The sequence below is a fragment of the Eurypyga helias genome, unplaced genomic scaffold (genome assembly GCF_000690775.1).
Source record: "Eurypyga helias isolate BGI_N326 unplaced genomic scaffold, ASM69077v1 scaffold47171, whole genome shotgun sequence".
In the NCBI taxonomy this organism is placed as follows: Eukaryota; Metazoa; Chordata; class Aves; order Eurypygiformes; family Eurypygidae; genus Eurypyga; species Eurypyga helias.
The window spans coordinates 1-24,212 of record NW_010232522.1 but is presented as its reverse complement, the minus strand read 5'-3'; the positions used below and the strand labels follow the sequence as shown (position 1 = coordinate 24,212).

General features: G+C 42.4%; 1 protein-coding gene across 1 annotated transcript; it reads right to left on the bottom strand.

The window, feature by feature from the left end:
• Positions 1 to 11,091: 11,091 nt before the first annotated feature.
• On the bottom strand, positions 11,092 to 17,323 carry IRAK1BP1 (interleukin-1 receptor-associated kinase 1 binding protein 1; the record flags this gene model as incomplete). The annotated part of the gene is made up of 3 exons (XM_010161398.1): positions 11,092 to 11,411; positions 12,409 to 12,539; positions 17,258 to 17,323. Coding segments are annotated over 3 exons (468 nt in total), but the record flags the coding sequence as incomplete, so codon positions are not given.
• Between the last annotated feature and the right edge of the window lie 6,889 nt (positions 17,324 to 24,212).

Sequence of the window (24,212 nt, the reverse complement as noted above, 5' to 3'; positions counted from 1 at the left end):
GCCCTTCAGGGTACGCGCGGCAGCATGTCGGTTGTGTGGGATTCCAGCTTTGGCCTGGTCTCTCTCCATCTGCGGCCACAGCCTTTCTGTCCGTTGGCTCCAGCCGCTCAAAAAGCTGCAGTTAGGGATGGGAGGAAGACCCCCAGCGACAGAATCTCTACGGTCATCTTGCTGTGGGCAAGGGGTGTCATTCCCGGGGGTCCTGTCCCGCTCTCAGCCTTGCCAGGGGCCGATGGCTGTGCTGTTGGACTGATAGGCTGCTCTTCTCCCCCGATACACAAGTACACGAGCGCTCCAGATGTACAACTACTGGTAACATCTAAAATTAGGAGATGTTTTGTTGTCTCTAAAGCAGGCAATGCAGAAGTGAAAAATACAGTTTCTGGTAACCGTTCACCGCACACGCAGGTGTCTTCATCTTCCTGACAACATTCTTTGAGCCTCCTCCGGCGTTATCGTATGGTCTCCGTTACCTTTGCCGGGCAGCTTTCCTATGTCCAACTTCCCACATACATGCGGACCGGGTAACCTGGATTACTGCGTAAATTAGGATAGCGGGAACTAGGAGCAACTCGGAAACAACTTTACTGGAGATTAGTAGCTGTAACAGCCGCTGCCAGAGACCGATGAGGCAGAACGGAGGGTGGATGTGGATGACTGAAGGTTGCAGTAAACCTGTGCCACGTCAGAATGCTTGTGTGAAGGGTACAAGCCTCTAATTTCAGCAAGTTCTAGTCCTGATTTGAAAGAATCCTCAGAGCTGTAGAAAGGCAGTAAATGTGCTCCTCATCTGAAGGTGAGTATCTTAATTTGAAGGGCTGGGAATATCTTCATGGATTGATAAAATGTGGCAGGTGGCTGTGGAATGAATGGTGGTGTTAAATGCTTCTCTAGTGTCTGGTGATGGGCCCGTGGCACATGTTGTTATCTTGGTGTGATGCTATGCATGCCTTCCACCTGAAAAAAAATCCTTCAGTGGTGTCGCCTGCACAGTAATTGCGGCATCTAAATAGATATTTCTTGAGGCCATCAATCTGGCATGTCAGACGTTTAATACACCTAATGAGATGATAAAGCAGTGCAAGGAATTTTGTTTCTGGAGAGCAGCTTTTTATGGCAAATTGAGACCCCACCTGGAGTACTGCATCCAGCTGTGGAACCCTCAACATCAGAAGGATATAGACCGGTTGGAGCGAGTCCAGAGGAAGCCACGAAGATGCTCAGAGGGCTGGAGCACCTCTGCTATGGGGACAGGCTGAGAGAGTTGGGCTTGTTCAGCCTGGAGAAGAGAAGGCTCCGGGGAGACCTTATTGCACCTTCCAGTGCCTGAAGGGGCTACCAGAAAGCTGGAGGGGACTTTTCACAAGGGCCTGTAGTGACAGGACAAGGGGTAACGGGTTTAAATTGAAAGTGGGGAGGTTTAAATTGGATATCAGGAAGAAATTCTTCCCAGAGAAGGTGGTGAGGCAGTGGAACAGGTTGCCCAGAGAAGCTGTGGATGCCCCATCCCTGGAAGTGTTCAAGGCCAGGCTGGATGAGGCTTTGAGCAACCTGGTCTAGTGGAAGGTGTCCCTGCCCATGGCATGGGGGGTGGAACTAGATGGTCTTTAAGGTCCCTTCTAACCCAAACCATTCTGTGATTCATAATTCTTTTTTTTTGTTTTCTATTTCCAGATGAAAGAGATGTCTGTATAACTTTTAACTAGGTTTTCTTTTTCATTTTCTTGTGAAGCTGTCTACTTTGGTATTCTATTAGTTTTTGTCATTACCCTCAAATTTAACCCAGTTCGACCTCATTCAAGCGTGCTCTGGCTGTGACTGAAATGCGTGCGTACAGAGCGCATGTTCCCTCATGAGCCAATAAAACAGTCTGAAGTAAACTTTTAAGTACTACACAGCTAGCAAAGCCAACAGCTACATTTTTTCCCCCTATTTTTGTTTTTTTATTTCATCTTTTCAGAGTAGAGAGCAGGGAAGTGTCTTGGAAGAAAGTTCCCGTTGGAATGCCTCACATCAATGCCGCTGCAGCTCTGCACATCTGTGTGCTGCTGTCTGCACTTCCTGCACAGTACTTCATATCCCGGTGGTATGGGACGGACTCTGCCCAACGCATCCAAATCACAGAAAGGTTGTAAGTCTCTCCTTTCCTACTGTTTATTTGTAAGAGAGTTTTCTTTCTCATCACCATTGAGGCTTTGTCCTGGGAAGTTGGAGTGTGTGTGGAACACCCTGTGGCCATTCCTAGATGAAAGCAACATTCAAATCCTACCTCAGACACTTTTGTGACTTCATGTGACTGTATTTAGTTGCTGTAAGATGTCCTTCAAAATGTGAATAACAGCCGTTGTTTTCTTCACGTAATGCTCTGTGTATGATCTGCCTGAGTCTAGGACTGTGCCTTAATCTCATTCTGCTTTCGGACATGCCTATCCTGCTATGGGTTACATCCCTTGAAAAAGGGGGAAATAAAGTGTTTGGTGGGTAGGACTATTTCTAACTTTCCATTACTTTTTGATGCTTACTGTTAAATAGATTTTCCTGCATAGTATGACTCAGCCCAGAGTTTTAACCAACAGAAGTTCATTCATAGTAAATTAGTTAAGGCAGCCATAATGATAGCATTGAGTAAGTAGTGCCCTTTGGTACATGAATTAAGAAGTTATGTATTGACAGGGTTGCACGCATCTCTCTCCAAACGTAAAGTCGAGAATTCTTTACAGGTCCAAATATTTGATAGTGTAAACTGTTGACAAATTTTCGTATCTTGAAGATGAACCGTGAAAAGAGAGACTTCTGTGACTTTGTTCTTTTTAAATCAAGCCCCTCTTTTGTCCTCGTTACTCCATGTATTTGAGCTCTACAGATGAATCACACAACCAATGCACTACACAGGCTGCGCTCTTAAAACCAAGTCTGACTCTCTGCGGGAAGACCCAGATTTAAATAATTTTCAGGTTTCATAGCATGAGTCAACTACTAACTATTTAGATTTATGCAAAAACTTTCAGGCTATTTCATAATGCCTTTTGGTTACGTGCACCGTTTTTGAAATGTCTCGTGCTCGCTATTCTCAAGTAACAGTTGAAACTGCAGAATGTGATGCAATTTATCAATTCCTATGGTCTGAGTACAGAAAGCAAGAAAACTTGTCATGAAAAATGACAATTTCCAAAATGTAGTTATGGTTTACTGGTACAAGTGATGACTCAAAGAGTATTCATTTGTAGTCTAGATACTCATCTTGAAGAGAACTTGTTCCTGGTCACTGACTTCTTTTTTTTCCTGTTTGCTACAGAAGCAAAGTTTAAATATTAACATATATATATGTATAAAACACAAAACAAAACCCAATAGTATTTTTATACATGTGTGATGATGATTTTTACTACTAAAGGATAATTGCCTCTTGGAGCAGCTTCACAAAATCTTACTTGAGTCGGGATGCGTGGACAGACCGTTTAAAGCTGTGGCTATCGAAGACAAGGTAGGATGTTACATACAGTTTGCACTTAAGTTCAGACATGGCCTTTTTTTAACAGGAAGTTATGCTGTAGGGGTGAAATGAGTGACAAAGGGAAAACGTCTCTTATTTCCTTGTTGATACGAATTTGAGACTTTCTCCCAGTTTGAAGTAAACCTCTTGCCTTGACTCTATGCAAACGTGCAATCTGAACTCTGTGCGAAACTAAATACAAGTCATGGCAGTAATTCTATACATGTTATCCTCTGCTTTATCTGATTGTGAAGTCAGGAGGATTAACAATATTGACTGTGAGCAGCTACATGTTTGTAGGATCTGATCCTATAGCGTGGGATGGACATCTTATGCTGCATAGGGTAGTTCAAGAAAACTTGAAATTTAATTAGAAAATGCAGGTGGGAAATCTGTGGGTTTAGGAAGAAGTGAAAACGTGATTATTGGACACGGGACAATGAGTTGGTCTAGAAAAAGTAAGATTATATCCATTTATATATGGTTATGTTGTTACATTTTAACGTAACAGGACTGTTTCTTGGATGTGTTTGGGGAGGTTAAAAGTGAGATTTAATTCCTGTGTAGCAGAAATAGTCCAAAGGTTTTACCTTGCCTGAACCTTCAAAGATCCTTTGTTATTGATCCATGTACAGTAATCAAGGATATCAAGTCCTCTGAACTGTGGAAGATTCTGACTTAGTTTTGCCCCTGGAAAGCCTAGGGGAACAGTACATGGATGAAAACAGAAACAATGCTTTTCTTAGATTCACCGCAGATTGCTTGCAACTTGGTGGAAAGCTCCACGCATATCTAAAGATAAAGCCTTCAAAGGCCAAATGATCCTTTTGAGCTGCTTGTGTCTTTTTTGAAGCCCCATGCCTGGAAGTGTTCAAGGCCAGGCTGGATGAGGCTTTGAGCAACCTGGTCTAGTGGAAGGTGTCCCTGCCCATGGCAGGGGGGTTGGAACTAGATGGTCTTTAAGGTCCCTTCCAACCCAAACCCTTCTATGATTCTATGAATATCATATATTACAAAGAATTGGTTATCCTAAAAAAACATATTGACATTTGAGGCCTCTAAACCTACTGTATTAGCTGCTGCTTTCAGCAGTGGAGTTTGACTAGGACAACCTGTGGTTCTTTGGCACCCACAGGTTGCTGACTGGTATGGGTGGAGAATGTTAACCCAAATACATTTGTTCACAGACCGCTCCTGTTACACTGCCAGCCGAAGGGATATTTGAAAGCTCCCCCACCCCAAGTGTTGAGATTGCTCACTGTTTCTTTATGCTTTCTCTTTTTCCCAATGGCAATGAAAATCATAAGCCATTTCCCTTTTTTAAAGATATCCCTCACCTAGCCCCACACCCTTTACATTCACGTGAAATTCAGCCTAGAGCAGAAGGAGAAGTTATATTTACTGTAGCATTAGGCTAGGACTCATTGCCAGACACCTTTTCCACAACACTGTTAACAGATCTGTAAAGATTTCACAATAGGATTTACAAAAGATACTTGAGAATCACTCTGGGTTCAGGATAATATTTGCTGACCTATAGAAAATAAATGGGTTTTCTCTGATATAAAAATGATAATGCAGCTGTAGAGTTACATATCCAAAGAAATGAGATTCATACTCTTTTCTCCTGTTGGAACAAATTCCTTTCTTTTCTGTATTCCTTAAACGCAATTTTAATGTAAACCTCTCATTCTGTTTGGGCTTCAAATTGGGAAGAATTTTTGTATCAAAGGCTTTGCAGTATCCCTCTGTTCAGACAAATGCTTAAGATATTAATAAGCAGAAGGCCAATTATCCTAAAACTCGGTTTCCAAAGAACTTGTTTGAATGCTGGGTTATTAATTTTACATTTTAGGAATTGGTACTATGGAGAAAAAACTAAAATTGGCGACAGTGAAGCAGAAACCCATTCTTATTTTGCAGGTATCAGTGTCTTTGCAATCCTTTTGGATTTTGCTTGTCGTGTTGCCTTCTGTAAGGTCTTATACAGTGGATTTCTGTACTTGCTTTGTAAATGGTAGTTGACTTTCTTTTTCCTTCTCTCTGAACCTTATTGATAATATTCAGTAAGCAAAACAGAAAAAATGAACTCCAAGGCCTTTTCACCCCGTGTTGCGTAACAGTATCAATTTGATAAACTGTATGTATCTCTCTATTTTATTGACTAGATCTGAGTGTGCCCATGTTGTATTGATGTATGAAACAGTGGTACAGCTTTCACTCGATTCAAATGAACTGATTTAGGTCAACTTCATAAAAGGAAAAAGAAACATTTGATCAGCCTGCTCCTGCAAAGAAATTCCCCACGGGCTGAAAAGAAGAATTCCGTGACCTAAACTGGAAAAAACTAATGGCAAAATTAGTTAGCACGTGTAAGCACTGTAAAATACTGCGTGTAAGGCTTAAGTAATTGTCAATACATATGTGTGTTTATGCTTTCCAAAACTCTGTTAAGAGCCCTACATAGTATCAAAGGCACACAGATAGAAAAGTGGGTTCCTTGGTGAATGCTGCTTTGTCAAATATCGTAGTAAAATTCTGGGGGGAAGATAGCAAGGTTAACCCATTCCTTTGTTTACTCTGCCTATTAAACTATCACTTCTCTGCTGGTAGAAGTCAGGAGAATGTCTGTTTAAATGTTTAATATGCTTGATTAAACACCCTTGCTAAGCCTCTTCCTTTGTTAAATTAGAATCCACCCACGTTCACAGTCCAAAGCCTGAACATATTCAGTTCGGTGTGGGACAGGTAGTAATTCACAGAAGACTTGGCTATTCTGGAGTCATCATTGGTTGGGATGTGAAAGCTAAAGCTCCAGAAGAATGGCTACAACACAAATATCCTCCAACGAAACAGGTTTGAATGTATTAAACCCTTTCTTTCTTAATATATACAGTGAAGAACTCGGGTTAAAACCGCCTTCAGAAACATGGTGGCGGGAGTCCTGAGTCCTGCTAACCTAATGGAAAACGCTTTGGAGTCTCCCATCACCTGTGCAGACGAGCGCTATCGCCGCTGCTTCTGCACTGTTGTCACGGCAAAGCTTCGCTTTCGCGACGCTGGTCGGTTAAGCTTCGCCGGTCAGGGTTGTGCCGGACATCTCTCCAGTTACAATTACTCACTTTTAATACACGCCGTTGCATTGAAATAGCAGCGTCAACCTGTGATGTCTGAATGGCTTTCTCGGGGTGTGTTACTGAATTTGAGAGGCTGTTAAATCTTTTATCTGAGCTTCCAATCAGTAACATCTTCATTGCACCTAAGAAATGCAAATAATCCTTTGTGTTTAATCAGCTTCACTTAGAAAGCAACATTTTGGGGATCTGGACACTCAGAATGTAAATCTATTTAACGACATATTTTTGTTAGAATTCTTGAAGCTTGTGGAATTCTCTAGCCTAAGCCCTTGTTGTATTTGAAAATCAGAAGCTAAATCTTTGTTGACAGTGCTGGCCTGGTAAGGCAGTGCCGCGTACTCTGCAGGCTGGCCGCTGATGTGCCACTGAAGAGGCAGGCAGGCACTCGTCACTAAGTCAAAGAGGACTGAAAATGAGGAAGAAACCAAGAAACTCTTGTCTGTGGCAGAGAATCCATGTTCAGCTGGGAGTAGACATTCATTTCTGTTTTGTTCTTTCCCTGCTGTAATCGTATCTACCTGCCACTCATCTTTGGCTCCCCAGACACCTGCATCCTCGCCTCCTTTTCTCCTCACAGTGGTGTTGAGCAGCTGAGCACCCATGAATTTCCCATCAGGCGTTTTGATTCTCTTTATGTACCTTACATTGTTCTGTTCTCCCAGTGACCTTGTTGTGTTAATTTCGATAGTGATGACGGGTGGTTTAAGGGCCTGTCTTTTGGGGTTTTTTAACTTGCCTTTGCCTTGTCGGTTACGCACATCAGCTATGCAAAATGCCTGCTGACCTTTTACGAGGCAAATATCAAGCTTGGTCCTTGTAAATCCCCTTGAAACATTAGCCAGGCTTTCGGCCCAACTCTCCCTTGCCCTTCTCTGCCTTGCAGTTCTCTATTGTGCTGTTGAGCAGAGGCCACTGCCTGTCGCACTGATCGATACTTACGGCTTCGTGAACTCCAGTTACCTGTCTGTATTCACCCATCAGTTTGTGTTTAGACTGCGGGTGACTTTGGGCAGGAATGTGCATGGGTAGTAGTGAGCACGCGGGGATACCTGGCCCATGATTTGTTTCCATAGGCACTGTAAAAATATGTCAGCCACGGTTTCCCTTTCTTGGCTGGAACATTTTGGGAGTTGCCTCAGCGCTGCCCAGGACTGGCACCAAGGTTGACAGAGGTGGTATTACGTTCCGAACTTGCCTCTTTCTCGTGTTCTCTGTTCCCACTTGTGAAGGGAGACGGGTGGATAACAAATTGTTTAGGGATTTTCTGAGCCATGTTTCTTGCAAGATCTATGGGAGAAAAGGTTAATTAAAGTCTTGACTCTTGAAAATTGTTTGCAGATATGCCGAGAACGTCATGTATTACAGTTTTGATTGCTTTAGATTTAATTTTCCAAACTGACGTTGGTTGCATCATAAAAATCATCTTGCTGTATGTATATATCGAGCGGTTTTAGGTTCGGTAAGCCTAGTGGGAGTTAACTGATTACATAATGTAATCTTCAGTCATCATCTCCCCATGAGGCTATTTATTTTCCATCTATTTTTACAGGATCTAAAAGATACTCCTCACTATCGAATTCTAATTAACAAAGCAAATGGATTTGGCAAATCTACAGCTTATGTTCCCGAGGAAGAGATAACAATTATTATGGGATTAGAGGTAGTATTTAATTTTTATTCAGTTGCAACTTGTTTGTTATCCTGTACCTTTAAAAGTTGGTTGACCTTTGGCTTAACAGACACTATCCATTTTGCCAAGTTGGTGAATACTCACAGAGAAGCAGATAAACGGATTACTGCTGTGCTTTCAACTGTGTGTTTTTGGAAGGTGCCAAATGACCAAACCCAGCTACTGCCTAATTCAAAGTAGCCAACTGCCTGGTTTTGTTAGGTGCTTGACTTCTGTTATATACAGGCTGGTGGAGACATGGACTTCTGTTTTAGGATTTCACTGACCTATCAAAGTTGGACAAGTAATTTAATCTCTTCCTAGTGGATCTAGTGAAGTATATTAGTTTCTCAATTCCACTCTGAAGAATCTGCATTTCAAACAGCTCCTGCTCAGCTCCTCTCTGGACTGTGATGTCTCCCTTCTTAACTGCATAACCCTGGGAGCCAGAAATTCTGGTTTGTGTCCTGGCAGCTTTTGATCCCTAGCTTATGCAAGGTGCACCTGATTCCTCAACTAGGCAGAGGCTCTGATCCGTAAAACAGCCTTCAGGCATGCATGCAAGGGACCTGGGGCTATTGTGGATGCCTTCTTTTAAACTGTGGGTAGTGGCAGTACCTGTGTTTAAAATAACTGCAAGTAGCTGAAGCATTCACCTAAGGGAGAGGCTTGGTGGAGTCAAACAAAGGCCATTCAATTTTGTCCTTTCAGGAGAAGCCCCCAGAGGAGCTGTGGAAGTTAGGCTGCCCCCCAAAAAACTCTCCCTGCTCTCTCTTGAAACTGTGCTCCTGCATATTAAGGACCCCCCTCAAATGAGGCTTTGAGCAACCAGGTCTAGTGGAAGGTGTCCCTGCCCATGGCAGGGGGGTTGGAACTGGATGGTCTTTTAGGTCCCTTCCAACACAAACCATTCTGTGAATCAAGGGGGCCAAGCTGTGTGACACTATTACCCCTTGTATTTGGGACAAGCCTGAGTTCCAATCCCTGTTTCCATTTAGCCACGGAATGTAATATAAAATGTGCTAACGTGCCTGAACGCAGGAGCAGGAACTGTGGTATCCCAGATAAATGTCATCATTATTTAAAACGGGATTCTGACCATTCTAACTTACGTGTCTGAAAATACACACCTTTCGTCGTGTCAGGCAGCTTCTGTTACCTTTGGTTACGTCTATAGCCCACGGGGAGAAACGGATACCTCACCGTAAACATCTGTCTTGTGCAAACCAGCCTTTGAGGTACCAGATTGCTTTATTCACCTGCATGACAGGCTAATTCTCCCCACAGACTGTTAGAGGAACTGATGGTAACAAGCTCACAGACAGTTGAACGTTGCCTGGTTGAGATTAATTCCCAATGGTGAGCCATGCCTCTACCTCAGGTTCAAAAGAAGGTCTCTGGATTGCCCTCACTCCACCTTTCTTACAGCCTAATGGGCAGAGTAACTGCCTGAAGAGTTGAGACGAATGAGAAATGCTGAGACTTGCCCTAACCCTTTCCCACTCGGCAAGCCTAACCGGCTCACTGTAGCCTTTCCATAACTTGGGTTGCCCCTTGTGGATTTGCGTCTTCAAGTTGGATGCTGTGCTACGTGAGGCCATCAACTTGGTGTGTCTTCATCATTTCCCAACTGCTTCTTTGCTGTTTGTGCTGCCTGATTGGATTGGAAGACTGGTCCAGCAGAAAAAAACAACAAATAGCTCTACCAACAAGGAACGAGTGGCAACTACTTCAGTAAGAGAGAGTGCTGACTTTAAAACGCCAATGCCGGTGTAGGTGCAGCACGTAGTATCTCGTGAGGTGTGCTGAACGTTTGTAGAGTTCTTTAAGAAAGCCTCATTTATGTCATCAGAACAGTGGCTGAGGTACATGGAAAAAATCCCATTGGAAATATCTCTATATGTACACTATGTATTTAAAAACTGATCAGGAATTTTCAAAAAGTCAACTGTAGTAACTTTAATGATTCTTTTACGCATCAGTTTGTATTTATTGCTAATTCTGATGCTTATTCAACTTGACGTATTATTTTCTCAGGTGCATCACCCTGATATGAAAGCCTATTTCAGTGGATATGATGGATCAAAATACATTATGCAGCCATGGCTGAAAAAAATCTATCCTCATGACTGAGGCTCTTACGTGTTCATACATGTAATGCACATCCAGACAACACAGTTCCTTTTTAAACCTGAGCAAATAGACACCAGATAAACTCATGTGTATTTTTTTTTCCTGTGATGAAATAAAACATTCCTAAGCCCATTGTACGTTGGAAAAGCCATTGTCATAGAATCACGGAATTTTGTTGGAAGCAAACACGCGGCATGTTCAGTTTACCGTAACTCAGGACGGGGATTAATGTCCTTCCAGACATGGGAGGAAAGGTTTAAGTATAGCCCAGTTCCAGCTAGGAGTACCAAAGGTTTTGCACATCAAGTATCCCGCCCTTTTACAAGGTGCAGAGGAAGAAACTAAGCAGTAAAGAACCGTACTTTCAAAATGAATTGGAACCTTAATTTTAGAGGACAGAACTAAATAAAGGCCAACAGGAAGTGAAATATTGCTGGGCAGAGCTGTGGTGAGTCAATCCTGCAGTCCTTTGGCGACTCTCTTCACAAATGCATGCGTTGTGCTGCTTTCACCTCACCTGTGTGAAGGAAGAGTTCTTTTGCACCTCGACGGGTATTTGAAGAAACCTTCTGCTTTGGCTCACTACACAAACCTCATCCTTAATATCCTCCCGTAACTGTGTTTCTACTGTAATAAAGTAAAACAAAGACAAAAGCCTCAAGAAAGCATAAAACATTTATTAAGGAAATATGTGGGGTTTGAAAGTTTCTAGAGCAACTTGTTTCTTCTGTTTTCTTTTCCCTTTATCTCAAACACAGCAAACACTCTACAAGAAGCATAAGCAGTAGCGTTGTGGATTCTGTCCTGCAGAGTGAGCGAATCTGGGGAGTTGGATAGATGAGTGTCCACGTGGCCTCCCCATTCTTTCGTTTCCTCTTCTCTTATTAACAAGGGTTTTCCCAATGACTGCCCAAACAGTCGGCAGACTTCCTGAGCTTTCCGCCGCGTGTTTCCAACAGCAGCAACGCATACTTGACGGCTGAGAGGTGGAAGAAGGGGCACAATAACGAGCAGGGCCAACTGAGGCACATGTATTCCTGCCATGCGTTTTCTGTTTGAACCCCTGTGCTTCTGGAAGCGCACAGCACCTTCCCCCCAGCTTCTGGGTGACAGGTGTTGGCGGGGGGAGCGCAGAGAAAACATCAGCATCCTCATCGGCTACGATCAAGCAGTTCTAACACCTCTGTGCTGCAGGCATCCGCCGTGCGTGGTGCAGAGCAAGAGCTGAACCCTCGCGCCGGGCAGTGGGCGGCCCAGCTGCAAGGCGTGCTAGCATCTGTTTAACCTCGCCACCCTGGTTTCCAGACTGCGGCGTAGCTACCTTGGACTCACACTTCTGACATCTCCAGAACCGGTTAGCAGCAGCTAGCTGAGCTGGCTTCTTGGACCAGGTGTGATTCTTTCACAAGGCAAAACCCAAACCGAGATTAAACTTCCCTCTGCCCCACAATGCCTGTGGGAGAAGCGGGACTTTGAATAGTTAAGGCCTAAAATATGAAGACCGTGAGCTTCATGTTTCAGTGCTGAGCAAGCACTGTACATGGTTCTCAGGTCCTGGCAGCATCTGAGAGTAATGGGGATTGGCAAGGGGACGAAGAGTCATCAGCATCTGGTAACACGCTGGCACCTTCATGAGTAAATACAAATTAAATCTACACTTGCTGATGCAACCAAAGCCAGATTCTGTTGACCTAATATTCACAGCAGATTATACTTGCAATGGAAATCAGGGGGAAAACGTGTTTTTCATTATTACTTTCTGCTTTTGCGCAGGGTCCCTGCAGAAAGAACAAGCCGTTTCTTCTCGGCTGAACAGCATTTATTTGTATTTAAAACAAACACTGACATCTTTGTGCGTAAGACCTTGTGAAAGGTATGAAGGAAACTCTTTGCTGCTGTTACAATCAGTATACATTATGTCTGCATAGTCACTGTTACCTCAGGCTGTAAAATCTGCGGGGTGAGGGAGCACTTACCGAAGGGTGTCTACAGCTTCTGGTGTATGGTAGAAACGAGGGGGACTGATGGTAACAGAGGTTCCTAACTTTTCAGTGAGCAGATTGCAAACATTCTGCATTTTTCCAAAATCGCTGAATGTAATACAGACCTGGGAGCAAACACAGACATCACACAATGATTTTTTTCCCCTATGATTCAACATTTGTATTTAAATCAGTCTAAAGCCAGGTACGTATCAACCAACTCAACATACTAGTCCTGTATATAACTGCAACATTTATTTACTCAGAACACTTTTATATAGCCCTAGAGACTGCAATTAGGTCTGCAACAGAAAGAAGTTCATAGAATGGTTTAAAAATGAGGATTAAGAAATGCTTTTTTTTGTGAGGAAGTGAGCATTCTTGCTATGTAGACGATCTGAAGAATGAACGTGCTCTTTGGGACACATGACTAGATGCATCCTGGCTCTTCCCTTTTTAGATTACTAGATGTTAATTATGGAGAAGCCCAAGCAAAATTATATGGAAAACAATGTCCAGGAAGGACAATTACATTTTAATTCCAAGCATTAGGTTCAAGAAGACAAAACTGTTAGACTAAACTAAGCCTAGCCCAGTCCAGCTTGCAGCGGGCCGGAAATCCTGCGTTGGCCAAACAGACTCACTCCAGTGCTAACAGAGAAGTAGGCACTTCAGACTTGGATTAAAAACAACTTTTAGATGTGTAACAGCCTGTGCCTTTGGCAATAAGAAGCCTCACATACAGATGCATCAGGAATTTGGGTGCTTTCCCAAGCACTGCGAAGCAGGCATCACCATCAGCCCTGGATCCAGAGCCCTGAGGCCTTCCTTGCGGGCAAGCGCCAGCCAGGCAGCCAGTTTCCAAGCAGGAAAAGCACGGTCACCAGGAGTGAAGCAATGATGCCGAGCTGCTGCAGCATTCAGGAATCGGAAATCCTGGGTCCCAAACTCTTTTTTTTAAAAGAACTAAACCCTCATCTTCACTTCTCAGTATGGTGCTCTCACCACCAAGTCAAGCTCATCTCTCTTATCCCCGACTTTTACCTTTCTATTTACACAGTAACAGAGCTTCAAGGAGGGGGAAAAAAAAAAGCTGTGGTAAAGAAAATTCCACTGCAACGGCTGTGAGGTACAGTCACCCCTGTGGCTGCTGCAGTCCATGCAGCAATCTATCCCAGAGAAGGTGCGTGGTGCAGAAGTCCAAGTTATGGCAGGTCAGCTGCAGTGCAGTAGCGACCTGTGTGCGCACCGCAGATTTAACTCGTGGTAAATGCAGTAATTCAAGGCAGCGGACTCTCCCAGTGAGAAAGGAGGGGGCTGCTTCATACACAGCGTGAGGTAAAAAATGGCTATTGACCATTATCACAGCGCAGTTAATGCCACGTCTTGTTACCCTTGGTAGGCTCTCAAGTGCAGTACGTGTACCTCAGCCTGGCTTGAATCCTGGCGCTGGAGCTGAGCCAAAGTTGGGCTTAGGGCCTTAAAAACTGACCAAGATGGAGCGGCAGTGCAATTCCATCTCCTACAAGGACGTGGGGTCACACCTGTTGGGCAAAACTGCACCAAGACAGCATCTTCATCTCGGCTGCGCACCCTTTATCTGCAACCTGGGGGCTGGAGCACCTTCTGGAAGGTGCAGAATTTCATCAAAGACTGAAGATGAGACTAAACCTAAATTTCTTCCTTTAGCGGGAGTTCTTGCCGTATATAAAAAGCATACATCCTCTTGTGCTGTTTTGCCAAAAAACTGTCATAGTCACATGTGCTGGTTTTAGTTGGGATTGAGTTAATTTTCTCCACAGTAGCTAGTTTGAGGCTATGTTTTGGATCTGTGCTGAGAATACTGATGACAACACTGGTGTTTTTAGTTGTTGCTGAGAAATGTTTGTACCAAGCCATGGACTTTCTCAGTTTCTGATCCTGCCCCCATGTTCCCAGCTTCTTCTCTACGAGAAGCTGGGAGGGGACACAGCCCGGACAGCTGACCCAAACTGACCAGAGGGATAGTTCATTCCATCAAATGTCATGCTCAGTATGTAAGTTTGGGGGGGGTTGGCTGGGAGGGGAAATTGCTGCTCGGGAACTGGCTGAGTGTCAGTCAGCCAGTGGTGAGCAGCTATATAATTTTGCTTACCTTCCCTTTTTCTTTTTTTCTTATTATTTATTATTATTAGTAGTGATAGTATTTTCATTACATATTATTAGTACTAGTATTAGTATAATTATTTTATTTCACTTAACTTTAGTTTCTTAAACTGTTCTTATCTCTCCCCCCAAGTTCTCTTTACCTTTTTCCTCCAATCCTCTCCCCCCTCCCACTGGGGGATGTGGGGAGGTGAGTGAGCGGCTGTGGGGTACTTGGTTGTTTACTGGGGCTAAACCACAACATCATTATTTTGTGGAAAGTTGAAAGTCTCACTATGAAGACTATCACAGTGTTTTCCAGATTGCTGTCAGTGTTTGCAACATTAGTTCCCTCAAGGGGATCAAACAAAGTAACGATCAAACAGAAGAACTGTGGGACTTAAGCAAGAGCTAAGCTGCTCAGAGTGGGGCAGTTCTGGGCACACTCAGGAACTTCAGTGTTAAAAAAACATATAATTGGGTACCCTAAAGGGCAGAAACCAACCGAGCAATGGCTGTGAATTTTGTCGGGTTTTCCCCTCTCACTAACAATCACATTTTCATGTAGAGCTAGATGCAATAAATTCCACCTACATTTACAGAGGATACCTGAACATCAAAATACAAAGCAGTGTTTCAATCTCTTCAACAATTAAGGTTAGAAAGTGTGAAAAAGTAATATGAGGGTATGCAAACCCATTATGGGCATTCTAACGTTTGGGTAAGGCTGTAAAGGACAAGAAGTTACGGTTTGTAAGGAGGCAAGTATATTAAGAAATGCACGAACCCAACATAATCTTCATCCCATGAGATCACCACACAATAAATGAACTATTATGATTAAGATATTATAGAGCTTTGTGATCCCATACACTATTTCATTCTTCTGCATATTTTTCTTTGTTATAGCATTAATTAAAAATTTATCTCCTTACGGTTGAAAGCATATCTTGAATTCTTAATTGTACCTTAAAATAACTATTTGTCTGGTAATTTCTTCAGTCTTCTGAAAACAGTAGACAAATGGTAAAAAAAGATTATAGAATGAAATAATGCACGATTTCCATGATATTATGTATAACACAAAAATAATGGCAAACTCTTCAGTAAAAGAGCAAGTGTAAGGTAATTTTAAATTCATTTATACTGCTAAAGCATGAAAACAGGCTGGTCAATGGAACTTCATCAGTTCATGAACCTGCACTAATGAAACCAGTACACACATAAAGGGGGAAGCAAGGAGAAACTAATCTCTGCATAAAGAGTGACCATTCTGCTACTTCAGTGTAGGGGGCAGGCCAAACTGCAGTACTATGGCTCAATTTTTCAGGTTCTGACACCCAGGTCCGATCACACAACTTTTAAACAACAATGGCAGCTGGTTCAGGCTGCCTACAAACGAACACTAAATCCATGTAATTTGCTTTGTATGTACAATCTTTGCTGTATATAACAATTAATAGCAGAAAAGAGAAGATTGGTGAAGTTACCACTTCAGCCTGAGGTTTTAAGCCTAGGCTTGCCCGTAGCCTAAATAAAAATAAATAAAACTATACTGAATTATGACATTTAGCTTATCTAAAAAACATGTCAGTTCTCATGATAGTAGGTGTCTACTTTATGAAGGTAGTCACTCAGAACACGGCACTGATGTGTACCATTTAAGCATCAAAAGATTCATGTTAAAATCCAAAGTTCGATCTCTGAGTTATCAATTATTTCTATTTATTGCTGTTATGTAGAGGAGAATGTGCCTTAAAGCAAGCAAGCAAACTAAAGAGGCTGAACCCTGTTTTAGGGGATTGTAAACAACAGCTCTATAAAACAGCTATCATTTTATTGCAAGCTTCCAGGTTTACTTCACAAGAATCTGTAAATTTGCTGGGTAGTGATTAAAGTTTGATGCTCCAGAAAGATCCATTAACTGAAAACACATCATTTCCCCGAGTTAATGTTTCCAGCACAGCATTTATTTCTTACTATAGCATGAACGTGAAAAAATAAACTCCCCCGAGCTGCTTCTCAAGTAAATGGGATTAGTCCCATAATATTTAGCTTTTGCACAGCACTTTTTACCTACAGAATTCCAAGTCAATTACCTAGAAAACAATTAGCTTTGCTTTACTTGCAGCAAGCTGATGGCAGAGCTGTGTAGAATACACCAAAGTCCAGGTGCTGCTCAACTCTGGCTTAAACAGATCTAGATTAGGGCTGCCCTGCCACTGTTGTCCTCTGGCTTCCATTGCCTCCAGTTCAGGGAGCTAAAATAATGGAAAAAAATCAAAGCTAATCTGGAAAAAAAGGTTATTACCTGGAGCAGCTTTCTGAACTGACTTAAGTACAACTCCTCCCAGAAAGCAGACAGTAGGAAGGGCTTGGGGTGAAGGGAGTGCGGAATCATGGATTCACCTACACAACCACCTCCAAACCCCAGAATCAAATATTCCCTTCCGTAGCATCATGTAGTATGCAAAAAGCACACAGTCATCCGAGAATAAATAATTATATTACGGTAGCAGAGAGCAGGCTCTGCACACAACAGAAGACTGGAGCTGAACCCTGCTGTAAACCGCAGTCCGTTGGCAGTTTCTCTGGACTATGCTGCCTTTACTGTAGAGAACCTCTGCTCCTTGGGATGAGGAAAAACAGCCTGCAAATTTTCCTTGTTCTTTGCTACACTTCTTTTTTTAAATCATTTTTGGTTAAGTTGAATACATACCTCTGCTTCCATTTGGTAAGTATTTTCTACTCTACTAAAATCCTCTGTCACAGTCATGTTTTCTTCCTAAAACAAAGTACAAGTATATAATCTTAAAAAACAGAAATTAAGCATTTGTTGGCAATGTATGTATATTGTGTCCTCTAAGAGTTGAACTGTTTTGGCTTACGACTTATGAATTAGCAAGAGAAATTTCGAATTCTCCATGCAAATCTCTTCAGTTAAAAACTAGCTGGATGGTAAAGACTTCTTAATGTTATTTAAAGTAAATTATACAGTAGCTCTACAACGTAATTTCACTGCTATTCATTTGAAGGGAACAATGAGGTCTACAAAAGTACTGCTAGCTAGAAGCTGTGTCTATCAGGGTGCAACTGCAAATTCACCTTGTTCAGAAAACTAGAAGCTTCAATTGTTTTCAGAAAGTTAGTACGTGAAAAGTACTTTTCAGGCCCCTATTTTAAGGTATTTGAACAGCTTGTAGCGAGGTGATGCGAACAATGACTGAGCATGGGCGGGATGGTAACCCTTAAAAGGGTCAATGCAAAGGTGTCAAGGGTGGCATAAACAGCAGCTACATTATTCCACGTAACGGCTGCACGGAGCAGTAGGAAATCCTGTAAGACTTATAAATAAGGTACTGAACTAAGATACAGAGTAACTCCAGTTACATCTGAGTATTTCATCAGCTTGCTGGCAGTCTAATGGTCCCATTTCTTTCACCCACTTCCCTCTTCGGTAAACAGTTTGGATGAACAATATATTGTAAAATTATGACAACACAACAAAAGCATCATTTACAATTTAATTGTAACTGTAACCTGGCAGTTAATATCCAGGAGCCGTAGGGAAGCAGATACAAAGCCTTCCCATTGCTGAAAAAGTTTTACTTATTAAATTTATTTGCATAGAAAAACAATATTTGCTTTCAATGTTGACACATTTCAAAAGATGCTTTGTGTCAGAATATTTCCTACAGAGGCTCAAATCTTCCCAGTTTATCATGTAGCATGCACATTCATAAGTTTATATAAATGACATTAATCATGAGAAGCGTTTTCCTTTTAAAACATCATATGGAAATTAGATCCACAAGTACCACTGCACAGCCGCCTACAAGAAACAAATTTTGAAATTTCAATTTTATGATTGATTGGCAGTGCTCAAATACAGGAACAACAGCCTTTTTTGATGCCCCATCCCTGGAAGTGTTCAAGGCCAGGCTGGATGAGGCTTTGCGCAACCTGGTCTAGTGGAAGGTGTCCCTGCCCATGGCAGGGGAGTTGGAACTAGATGGTCTTTAAGGCCCCTTTCAACCCAAAACATTCTGTCATTCTGTGATTCTATTTTTGGATAATCTCTACTAGTAAGGGCAAGGACCAGGGCCAGCAAGTCCTTAAAAACTGTATTTCACCTTTTACAGTCATAGGTTTGATTATTTTGACAGCGTGGCTGGCTGTGGTTTGTTAAAGAGTGATCAAGTCAGGCCAGCACCAACAACTCATTTAATTTACAGAATGGAGCAAATCTTACTATTTACGATAGCATCCAGTTACAATTGACCCAAAAGAATTTTTTCTAGAGCTCTTACAGATCTTATAGAAATAACCACACAGAAAAGCTTCCTTCCACAACTCATATTTTACAGAAATAGCTATGCGGTAATAAAACTTTAGAGTAAACACGGAGAAAGTGCAGTTGTTTTCCCTTGTCTCCGCTCCTTAATCCTTTTAAAAAGAAAGTTCTCTTTCCCGCTGACCGGATTCAAGACTTGTAACGTGGTTTGCCCTCGGCAGGGTTCCTGTGTATTTAAGGACAGTGCCATCCTGTGGCTCCAGGCGCTATTGCAAGGCCAGCGCAATCGGAGTGAAAGATCATCTTGCACCAGCTCTTATAAAATTTCCCTCACAGCTAATTTTTATCCCAGCAGATTTGACAGCAGCTGTATGTGTTAGCAAAGGTAAACCTAAGAAATAATGGCTGAAGTTATAACAAGGTGGCCTCCTGGAAAACATCTGTTAGATACTTTGTTCGTGTTTGGGATTGTGTTTGGACTAAGACATGAAAAAGACAGGTAGGTGAGGTCAGAATTTTAAACTGGAATCAAGACTTCGACTACATCAAAAGAAAAAGGCTTTTTTTCCCCTACTGCTTACGTCTGCTGTTCCTATTCTGGCTGAGGAACTATCCATTTGATTGCAATAGCCACAGGAAAAATAGTTTTCACTGTGACTTAGGGAAAGCTACACTTCTGATGTGTTAGGTATTCTGGACTTCTGGAATAACTTTCTCCCTTTTATAAATCTGTGGGCCAAGATTGACAGTAGGAAAATTAAATGAATATAACATTATCGTCATGTGATAAATCAATTACCCCAGAAGCCAGTGAACAATTCCTAAGAGAACTGCACTTGTGTTCTGCTAATATAGCCTATTTTCTGAACCAGCAGTGACAAAGCCCACCACTGCTGCAGGTACTCTACAAACAAAAACGAAAAAGACAGTCAGCATCCCGTTGAGCTTATAACATGGAGTCTGGACCTGTGCTTTGCCTTGCATTTTCCTTCTTTTCAGCGGAACAAAACCTTCCTCCTACCTATTGGCTACTTCTGAACAGGATCTTCTTCGCAGGACCATGGCGTTCACCCTCACGACACTGTCGCTGCTTACAGGAGTGGCCGCTCCTTTCCCCAAAAGAGAACAGGGATAAAACTAGGTAACAGTCAGCAAAAGCCACCTTGTCTCTTAAAATTTGCTTGTACATTTGCACTGATATATCCGATATAACTTTACATTATGAAAAGTAAAGATACTTAAACAACCAAAAGAGTTAGATTCTTCCAGCTGAACACAACTTTTTTTGTTCTTAGCACTGAAGAAATGGCTAATGAGAGTCTTGATGTCTGCTCCTATCTCCTAACAGTCCATCCATCAGTGTCCCCAGACAGTTAAGGGTGATAAGCCAGCATGTAGCCCAGCTGGGCATCTGGTACCTGTGCTCCAGCCTCTCATCCCCTCACTCTGTCTGTTCTGTTTGGCAACAAACGACAGAATGACAACCTAAAAATCCAGGGTGAAGAAGTTTCTGCTGCATAATGTCCATCCGAGAAATAACAGAAGTATATGTAACAGTTACCTTAAGAAAGGTAAAAAGCAGATTTGCACTCAGCAAATGTAATGGTACTTTGGGATATTCCTCAAAATACATGGTAGCCAAAAAGAGGTGATGCCTTACGCTTTCTTATTCAAGGATATCTTGGAATGGGAAGGTTTTGTAACTGAGTGAGCAAAACTTCAAAGTCTTTCTTTCTAAAACTGACTGGCTGGATATGCATCCATAAATGTGTCTCCTAAATAACAGTTTTGAAATATAGAAAATATTGCACATACACCCAAGGAATTAATAGAATCACAGAATGATTTGGGTTGGAAGGGACCTTAAAGATCATCCAGTTCCAACCCCCCTGCCATGGGCAGGGACACCTTCCACTAGACCAGGTTGCTCACAGCCTTGTCCAGCCTGGCCTTGAAGACAGCCAGGGAGGGAACATCCTGGCATCCTATATCGATATATCCCATTACAGGCAAATTCTAAGCCAGAGCCCACAGTTTGTGAGCTAGTTTGTTTGTTTGTTTTAGTAAATAGCACTCTAACTGGTACAACAAATACTGTGACTGTTATTTCTAAACAAGATGGTCAATGCCAATTGTTACATATACTGATTAAAGAAGTGTCATCTCCACACCACTCCCCAAATAAATCATAGGTGGTAAATATAAAATCAGTTTGCTTCTAGAGAAAGAGAAAAAAACATTACTTTTGAGCAGCTGGCCTGAATAAGAGAGATTGGTTTCCCCATTGATTTTACTTTCCCTGCAGCCTTCAAAGCAGATTCTGTGCTCTGAAGTGCTGCATATACTTACAGCACTCTATAAATAAATGCTACTGTGTGCATCTATTTCTGATTAAAATCCTGTGCAAATATATATGGAAATTAGGTGCTGCCCCCAGGCATCATGACAAGCTGCTAACGCAAGCTCCTGCTGCTGCAGAGGTTATGCACTTCTGATCTCCCAGGTTTCCTACGATAGCAACAAGGGTTAAGGAAATGGTTCTATGGATTAATTAAAAATAAATATATAGAATAGCCAGGTGGTTTCTAGAGAGGCCTTGATAAGCTCATGATATCCAGAACCATATGGAGATTGTGAAGAGATATTTATTTTACAGTGGTCTAGAATGGTATTATCTACAAGTGATGTTAGCAAATGCAGTTAAGAACAAATTGCCAGCAGTGAGAGTTGTTAGCAGAAAAGCTGCAAGGCAAATAAAAGCTCCAGCAGTGGAGTGATTTAAAATTGGATGGAACAAAGCACTAAAAATTATTCTGCAGGGAACTACTCTGAAAAAAACCCAAACCCTTTATGTTGTTTTTCTCAGAGTTCCCTAGAGCTAACACTTCGCTAACACTGAGAAAACCACAACTTAAGCAGCATTTCACAGTCCCTCAAGTAAGTAAAAGAACTAACATTTCCATTCTGCAACAAACGGCATCTCTGAAACAGCAAAAGATTACTGTGAAATTATTATAAGGTGACACTAAATGCACTCACATTGTAAAACCAGTCCACTCTCCACCTAGCTTACACCACCACTGCTTACCTGCTCCCATTACATTCCCAAAGCTGACTGCATGTACCCAAAGAGAACTATTTGTCTGTCCAGGTCACACATCGTTTTGCAGTTATTTTTTCTAGCCTGGAGTAGTGCGCACAGACCCTCGAAAGCTCGCTCACTTATTTAATATCCTGCTTATTCCTTTTGTTTGCCATCCGCCACGTAACGAACGCTCCTAATTCAGTCAGGCTCATGTCAAAACTGGAAGTCAGTTGTTCAGATTCACCGTAGGGTGAATATCTGCATCGATCTTTTCTAATCTATCTGTAGTCTGAAGAGCTATTTAATTGCAGCCAGGACAAAAATACCCCCATGATCTGATAGCTCACCATGGTGGTGGGTACAAAGCTGATTGTTTTCTCTACTAATAAAAATGAACACATGATGAGTTGGCTTGTCTTCTCTCTTAAAATCCACCAGATTCTGAACTCCTATTAACTCACTTAACAGAAACTGAAGGCATTCAACCTGTAATCCCAGACAAAAATGCACTGTTTCTGACTGAACAATTAATTCATTCTGATGGCAATGGAATCGTGCTGCCTGTGACAGACTTGCACCCAGCCATGCATTAGGGAAAAACATAAGGAGCAGGATCACATATCTAGCCCACAGCAGCCTCTGTATCTCCTTGCCATCTAGTCCCATAGTTGCAATAACAGTCCCATAACTTTCTAAATCAGCGGTTAAAGGGTCTTTTTTAGTGCAGACTTTGTTCCTGAAAAAAATGCTTTATTTATCTACTACAGAAACAGAGACAGCATCGCTATCGGTTTTGAAAGATAACAGTAAATCCTGTTTCTTGGGGAGGCAGGGGAGGAGGGTAGGAGTCAGCCCTCACCTGCAAATGCACACAGCATTTGAGATGTGGGCATGCAATTCCACTGTAAGTACATCACTGTTTATGCCAAGTAACTTTGCATTTACTAATACTGAATCCCGCTGCAACATCATGTACAATCATGAAACCCTACAATCCTTTCTTTCTTACCACACTGAGTAATTTGGTATTGCCAGCAAACTCTCTCATCTCCCTTTTCCCCAGCTCATTTATGAATACACTAAAAAACCACAAACTTCCTGGGGAACTTCAATAGTAATTTTTAAAAGCAACTGCTTACTGCATCATAGACAAGCTGTGTTCTGTTTTTAAGAGTTTTAGGTATGGAACACTGTCCAAAACCATTTTATAACCATTTAAAATGACAAAAACCACCCATTGTGTGATTACAGTGTGGACAAATCTTTAAAGACAAGGCTATAGAATCATAGAATGGTTTGGCTTGGAAGGGACCTTAAAGACCATCTAGTTCCAACCCCCCTGCCATGGGCAGGGACACCTTCCACTAGACCAGGTTGCTCAAAGCCTCATCCAGCCTGGCCTTGAACACTTCCAGGGATGGGGCATCCACAGCTTCTCTGGGAAACCTGTTCCAGTGCCTCACCACCCTCTCCAGGAAGAACTTCTTCCCGATATCCAATCTAAACCTCCCCACTTTCAATTTAAACCCATTATCCCTTGTCCTGTCAGTACAGGCCCTTGTAAAAAGTCCTCCCCAGCTTCCTTGTAGCCCCTTCAGGTACTGGAAGGTGCTATAAGGTCTCCCTGGAGCCTTTTCTTCTCTAGGCTGAACAAGCCCAACTCTCTCAGCCTGTCCCCATAGCAGAGGTGCTCCAGCCCTCTGAGCATCTTCGTGGCCTCCTCTGGACTCGCTCCAACCAGTCTATATCCTTCTGACGTTGAGGGCTCCACAGCTGGAGGCAGCACTCCAGGTGGGGTCTCACCAGAGCAGAGTAGAGGGGCAGAATCCCCTCCCTCGACCTGCTGGCCACTTTTGTGGAAGTATGTTCTATGTTTTTCTTATTGTCATAAAATTATTTCCTGAGGCCCAAAAACTTGTTATGGTAAAGGATCTTTTTCAGTTTGTAAGGGTCTTCTGTCACTTCAGCTATCTTGATCACACCTCATGGTTTTTCAGACCTTTCTACTTTCTGAACTCTGTGAACAAGGGAGAAAAATAGAAGCTCTGTAGGCATTTGCTGCTAACTTATGGTAATCACATACTGACACACAGATGTAAAGGCTGTGAGGTTGCTGTGTAGCCCTTTCTCAATATCATCCATACACACGTGAGGATGCTGTGTTACGTGAACAGATGAAGCACTCGAAGCAGGAGTGCTCACATGCAGAGCAAGCAACCTGTTGGACAGCGCCAGTAGCGATATTCACCTTTCCTGCCGAGGCCGGCAAAGCTGTACCCTCCCTAAGGCGGACAG